General features: G+C 48.7%; 1 protein-coding gene across 1 annotated transcript; it reads right to left on the bottom strand.

Annotated features, from left to right (window-relative positions):
- Nucleotides 1–232: 232 nt before the first annotated feature.
- LOC133887640 (AP2-like ethylene-responsive transcription factor AIL5) lies at nt 233–4,703 on the bottom strand. The gene is made up of 9 exons (XM_062327589.1): nt 4,312–4,703; nt 3,843–4,188; nt 3,329–3,411; nt 3,179–3,187; nt 2,949–3,037; nt 2,772–2,845; nt 2,563–2,613; nt 2,392–2,468; nt 233–1,473 (listed from the first exon to the last, which is right to left on the bottom strand). The coding sequence occupies exons 1-9, from the start codon at nt 4,361–4,363 to the stop codon at nt 854–856; spliced, it is 1,401 nt and encodes a 466-aa protein (XP_062183573.1). The 5' UTR covers nt 4,364–4,703; the 3' UTR covers nt 233–853.
- Nucleotides 4,704–6,345: the final 1,642 nt, after the last annotated feature.

Raw genomic sequence — 6,345 nt, 5'->3', positions numbered from 1 at the left:
ATATGGCCTCAGAAAATAACTTTGCGAATCAACGCATACGACCTTCATATGTTCGATCTTCAGACTGAAAACGAATCAACAACCAAAGATTAAAAACCTTGGTGCATGGTCTGCATGTACTCCAAAATGGGCATTCTTCTGCAACCAGACAAAATACTGGTGAGTGAAAATTTGGCTGAGACAGAACGCCCCGCATGCCGCATGAGATACGTTGAACCACACTGATCATATTCCCAGATGCTTTTCTACTGATCCAGTAGTAACTAGCATTGTGAAATTCAGAGTTGCAGTGCTATATTTCTTGATAATCTTCTTTCAGTACACAAGAGATTGAACATTTATCCCCTCTGAACTCTGAAGGTTGCTAGCAGAACAGGGGGCCAACTAAAGCGATCGAGAAAGGAAAGCAGAAAAGAGAAAGAGAAAAAGGGTACAAACTAAAGACGTTCCTGCTTCCATTGTACAGGGCTGGCTACGCTATGATGGCACTTGCAGAATAATGACAGTAGAAAGAAAAGCACAAAGGGAGCCGAGGGCAACAAACAAAGCTCAGCCTCAGCAATGACCACAGATAAAGCTGAAAGAAACAAAGGCTACAAAAGGGAAAGTAGATAAGCTAAGCTCGCTGCATCGATCATTTTGTTAGCTGAGTCTTCTCCACTGTCTCTGACTCGTCAGTGTCGTCTCCTGCATGCTGCTTCCTATGTCTGCATCATACTACCAGTACTCTCTTTCCCGCCCTTTGTCTTTTTTGGGTGAGAACTATGTCAGTCTTGATCTCATCACACCAGGATCAGGCCTTTCGTTTTCCATGCAAAATGCCAGCAGGCCAGGCCATGGTCACCTCCCCAAATCATTCCATTCCATAGATCGGTGTCTGAAAGGCTGCCACATTTGGGTAGTGTCCGAAGGGGCTTGGCGTCATGGAGCTTTCATAGGACCCACTGAAAGCAACCGGTGTGGCAAATGGTATGGAGGAGCAGCTGTTGGCGCTTTGCGACAGATCCTGCTGCTGATCTTGCAGTTGCTGATGGTGCTGCTGGTGCTCATGTGAGGCGCCATTGGCGTAGCAATGCGCCATTGAAGCAGCAGTGCCATTAGAGTTTGCGAAATCCAGGTTAACTCCGGAGGTGTAGAGGCCAAAGCCTAGCCCCTGCAGGTTCCCTTGCTGGTGATGCTGCAAGGCGAGCATCGACAGGTACTCCGCCTGGTCATACTTCACCGGAAGAGCCGCGAACGCGAGCGACCGCGGCGCGGTGCTGGCTTCGACGGGCATGGCGTCGCAGGAGCTCAACGGAGCAGACTCCAGGGCCTTGGTGCTCCGGCCGCCGGCCGACGTGCTCCCGATTGGAAGGTTGCTGCTGATTATGCTCTCGACGTTGTACCGGCTGATCTCGAAGTTTGTAACAGCGTTCAGGCCGCGGAACTTGATGGCCGCAATGTCATAGGCTTCGGCAGCTTCTTCCTCAGTACCTGAACAAGCATTTTTAGAAGGCAATATCAGTTGTTGAACACCTTACATACAAAAATGTAAGCGACACTCTTCAGTAGCATTAACTTAAATTTTTGCACTAAAAATCAACACTAGCTACCTTGCAACATGTGAGTTACGACCGATGATCTATGTTCTTGCGAAACATGGGATAATGAATATGGACCTAAAATTGTTTTGCAGAGTACTTGCATCTAAAATATTTGACAAATTAAGCTGACAGAACCCGGGACACGAGCTTAATAGTTAAATTGAAAACAATAGTGGCCGTTTCAGAAGGTACTCTTAGTTTATTTACTAGCCACATGCTTTACAGAGAGAACCAAGAGCCAACAGTGAAAATATTCCAAATAAAGGCAGCTGAATGCAGTGCACGAAGAAAGCAGGTGTTCACTGTTCAGGTTGCAATCACTAGCAAATGCATGCATGGTTCCCTCTTTTTCCTTCTCTGCATAAAGCCCCAAAGGCCCAAACCATCATGCATGGCGCAAAAGATGGAAAACTTAACTCAAATCAAACGCTGTATCCATGCCTGTACACTACACATGCGTACATCTGGTCAAAGTAGATGTTCTTCACCTACATAGAACATGTCGACGAATCTAGCTACAAGGATTGTACGTACAAATCATAGAAAAAATGGGACCTACGTGCAAGGAGTGGTATTGTATTATAAGAGCTAATGGTCCAAACATGTCCATCCTACTTGAATTTCATTATGAACAAATTAAAGGAAAGAAATAGAAATCGCACGCACACAGGCGCACAGCTGTCAATCTACTAGTCATAATGAACATACGAAGATAATGTGGTTTTGCATTGCGAAAAATCCGCATTCTTATCAGCAAGAAACTGCTAAATTAAACATTGGCATTGTCGATTCATATATCTATACTCACTGAATGTTCCAAGGTAGAGGTCCTTGTTACCGGCCACCCTTCCGATCCTTGCTTGCCAACGCCCATGCTGGTGATGTCTACACGATTGCACGGACAAAGAACATTTAGAAAACGGCACGCGAAAGGACAAACACATACGACTACAAGTGAAAGATAGCAGGGAGTATGAACCTGGTGACGCCTCTGTATATAGAAGCACCCCTAGAGAATCCACTGCTCTTCCTGCACAAACAAACCATGTATCTTTTGTCAGAGCCACTTGAATGACAAAGCTATAAGTGTGAAGCATCCATGCAATGCCCATGAATAGAGGCATGCATATAAGCATTGACCAATCTGAATATCTGAAAGGTATGTTACAACATTAGAAGAGTGATCACCTCCTAAGTGAAGCTACAAACTCTTGCCGTGTCATGTTCTTCATCTCCTCAAGTTCCTTTTCATACTCAGCAATCTAAAACAATGCCTGACCCGTCAAGATACATCCAGCACATAGATATGTTCATGCTTTTAATCAGTTTTCTCTTTAGTCATGCATGCTCTGCTTATGTGCTTACCGGAAAGTTGATCGTGGTGCTAGGACCCCAATATTTCAGTGCGGCAAGATCATATGCCCTCGCCGCCTTCTCCTCTTTATCATAGCCACCTGTTTCATGAACCAACAACAGTTTTCATTATCTCCATCCCTCATATGTCACATCAGATGTTACAAAAAATTCAACAACAATTTTTTTTCGTTTGAACTCAGATGTTACAATACTGGAAAACCAGAAGTTTCTTTTCTTACCCAAATACACTGAACACCGGAAGCATCAGCCATCAATAAGAAATATGCCATCAAGTCGACGTGCAAAAAAAAAAGTTGAAAAGACTTGAGTTAGCTACATGACACATATATCAGAGGCAAATGTATGAGATCAGCGAGAAGATAAAGCACCTTGGCGGCCCTTGCGGCTCTGGCCTTCACGCCGGCAGCTGTTATCCCACAGATGCGCCTCGTACCTGCCCGTCCACCGGTGCCTAGAAATCACAAAAAATATCCCCTAAAATTTTAGACAAAGCCAAAACTAATCATATTGAGAGCTTGGTAATTCTCCAAATCTAGAGAAACTCAAAGACCTAATCTATCCTGCTATTTCAGAGAAACTTGAATATCTGCATCTGCATCTATTCTACCATCACCACAAAGGCTTTAGATGATCAGCAGCAACACCAAAAAAATATTTCCCATTTACAAATCCCTTCATATTTGCATCCACTTAACCATGAAGGTGCGAACAAAGCGTGCGCGTTATATGCACAAGCCAACGACACACCAGGTGAGTAGTGACCAGGGTACAACTTTTTACGCAGATTGTATCATGCATGGTACTAGTAGTCCTCAAGAAGCACCCAGAAAGGACAAGTTTTCTTGGGTTTCTTGGCGTACAGATCGATCCATCTGCGCCTACCGTGTGACGCCGCGGTAGATGGACGTTCGCTGGCCGAAGGAGTCCACGGTCTTCCTCTGATCCGGCGCCGGAGCCGCCGCGGCAGGCAGGGCCAACTTACCGTTGGCCTGCTCGAGGGAAGACACCGGTGACTGAGCCGCCGCTCCAGCCGCGCCGCTCAGAAAGCCGGCGGCTATGAACTTGAGCTCCGAGTCGTACATCTCCGCGGCCGCCGCCTCGGCTCCGGACAACGGACCACCGCCGCCGGCACCTCCGCCTAGGAAGTCCTCCAGCTTCGGCAGTGGTGCGGCGCCAGCTATGGCGGCCAGCTCGGCAGCCGCGCCTCTCTCCTCCTCCTCCAGATCACCTGCTCGCACACACACATGCACAACACCCCGTAAATGACCAAAACACGACTACACGGAAACCTAGACGGAACAGATGCGCTGAGGAGATGCATCAAGAAAGCAGTAGAGGTACGAGGACTGACAGTGGTGAGCAAGGGAGAAGTTGAGCCATGGATAGTGGTGCGAGGTGTCCATGATGCCCGCGGTCAGAACGGGAAACTACAGTAACTTCTCGTTCTCGAGGTGAGTTTTCCGAGCTCAGTGAGGTGAGAAACTATTCTCCAGCTAGGCGAGAGGATTTCTTGGGAGGTGAAGAATGGGGAGGTGGAGGGTGATAAAATAGAGGAAGGAGAAGACACGGCAGCTATCAAGCCGCTCACACACACACGGAAGAGAGAGAGAGAGAGAGCGCACGGGCAACGAGGCGCGGTATATTTATATGTGGGTTTCGAGGAGCCATGTATGAGGACAGAGACTGTTGAGAGAGGGAGAGAGATGCTTTTACTCTAGGACTCCTCCCCTGCTATGGTTTTGGCTCTTTTCTGAGGTGTGTTTGCATGTCGCGGTGCTGCTACGGCAATGGCGCCATGTATGAGGAGAGAGACTGTCAGTATTCTATTCTATGGCGAGGGAGGCGCCTATGGGTTTTACAGGTGGAGGCGTGGCAATGGGCAGCGGGGGCGGTACCCTTGACCGCCTTCGAAGCAAAGCGGCCGGGAAGACCGGCGTCAGTGTGCGCTGCGCCTGTGCTTCTGCATGCATCGCATGGCAATCCCTCTCCGTGCCATGGATGTCTCTGGCCTCCGGCTGATCTGCAAGGTCACGGTTAGCCGGCCTTACCCGCCGCCTGCTTTGGCCTCATCATCGTTTTACCATTCCTGCTCGGCCACTCCGCTTTTTACTTCGTAGCTTGCCGCCATGTGTGTAGATCGATTACAAGTGAACATCCGCGTGTCACGCTGGTTCAAAAGGCCTTGCTATCCATTTCCGCCGGCCGTTTGTGTCTGTCTAAAGGACGAAAACGACAATACAACCCCGAATGCTCGCTTTGCAATTTGCATGCATCGCGTGGCGCTGGAGTAACACTCCCATAAAGGAAAGGTCCAGAGATACGGAGTACGTGCAGAAGTGCAGAAACATGACTAGTATCTACGTAGAGTCAAGTGTCAGCTCGTGTTTATCTACACACTACACTGTGTTTCCAGAATGGATATATCTACACTACATTTCCAGAATGGATATCTACACTGCATGCCGTACGTGGATCACTCATCACGCCGCGTGGGAGGCCGGACGTCCAGATGAATCGCCCGCTCGAGCAAGGTTACCGTAATGGGTAAACAATACAGTCAAAGGACTCGTAAAGCTGGGTAGACATCTATCGTAAAGCTAGTGGTGATGACCAAAAGGAAAGCAGAGGCGACTGGCTGCTTCCATGGTCCTTGTTCGCAAGGAACACAGAAATTGAGGAGCCGCCGCCGGTAATGTGTTGTCGTCAAGCCGGCCGGTGCACAACATAGTTCATCCTAGCTATTGAAACCATAACATTATTTGTTTTCATTCTCGCTTCCCATAATTTACTCCTTTTTCCGGACACACGTATATAGACGGCCCGACGGATAGCAAGCACACAGACGTAAAACATATATAATTTTTTTTGCGACGACACAGCCGTAAAACATGACGTAGTGGCCGGAGCAACTTTCTGGTCGTCGTCGTGAAGCACTCGCGTCGCACTCATTAAAGAGAGCAGGTCGATGGCTTTGTGCACCGCATGGAGGAAGCAAGGAAGCAGCGGGGGAGGCAGCAGGCCCCCCTCGCCGACCTGTACGCGCGCCTTTGGCCGTTTCTCTCTTTGGCGATCCCTAGCGTATGCATGGACCAGCCGCGGTCAATCGCTAATGATGCGACGCGGAGCACGCCCGGCCTGCGCGGGCAGTGCCCGTGAACCGCCGCCCCAGCTGCCTGTTTGGTTGTTGAGTTCACGCCCCGCGCCAACGAGAATCAGGGCGGTTCGTTCGGTTTTCGTGTCCCAAGCAGACGACGCTTCTCTCGTGGGGACGCTGTATCTCTCTCGAAGCAACGAACCCAGAAGAATTGTTAAGTGAAACTTGCCACTATACCAAACGGAAGGGAAAATTTCATCAAAGTATCAACGTATGGATTCATATTATAGG

The sequence above is a fragment of the Phragmites australis genome, chromosome 13 (assembly GCF_958298935.1).
Source record: "Phragmites australis chromosome 13, lpPhrAust1.1, whole genome shotgun sequence".
NCBI lineage: Eukaryota > Viridiplantae > Streptophyta > Magnoliopsida > Poales > Poaceae > Phragmites > Phragmites australis.
This window is presented reverse-complemented; position numbering and strand designations above follow the sequence as displayed.

Bases quoted from the DNA above. Each gene is read 5' to 3' on its own strand.
- LOC133887640 (XM_062327589.1), bottom strand. From the start codon at position 4,363: ATGGACACCTCGCACCACTATCCATGGCTCAACTTCTCCCTTGCTCAC. The intron at 2,614-2,771 runs GTGATCACTCTT...TTGTTTGTGCAG, and splicing joins TTTGTAGCTTCACTTAGGAG to GAAGAGCAGTGGATTCTCTA. The intron at 1,474-2,391 runs GTGAGTATAGAT...ATGCTTGTTCAG, and splicing joins CCTCTACCTTGGAACATTCA to GTACTGAGGAAGAAGCTGCC.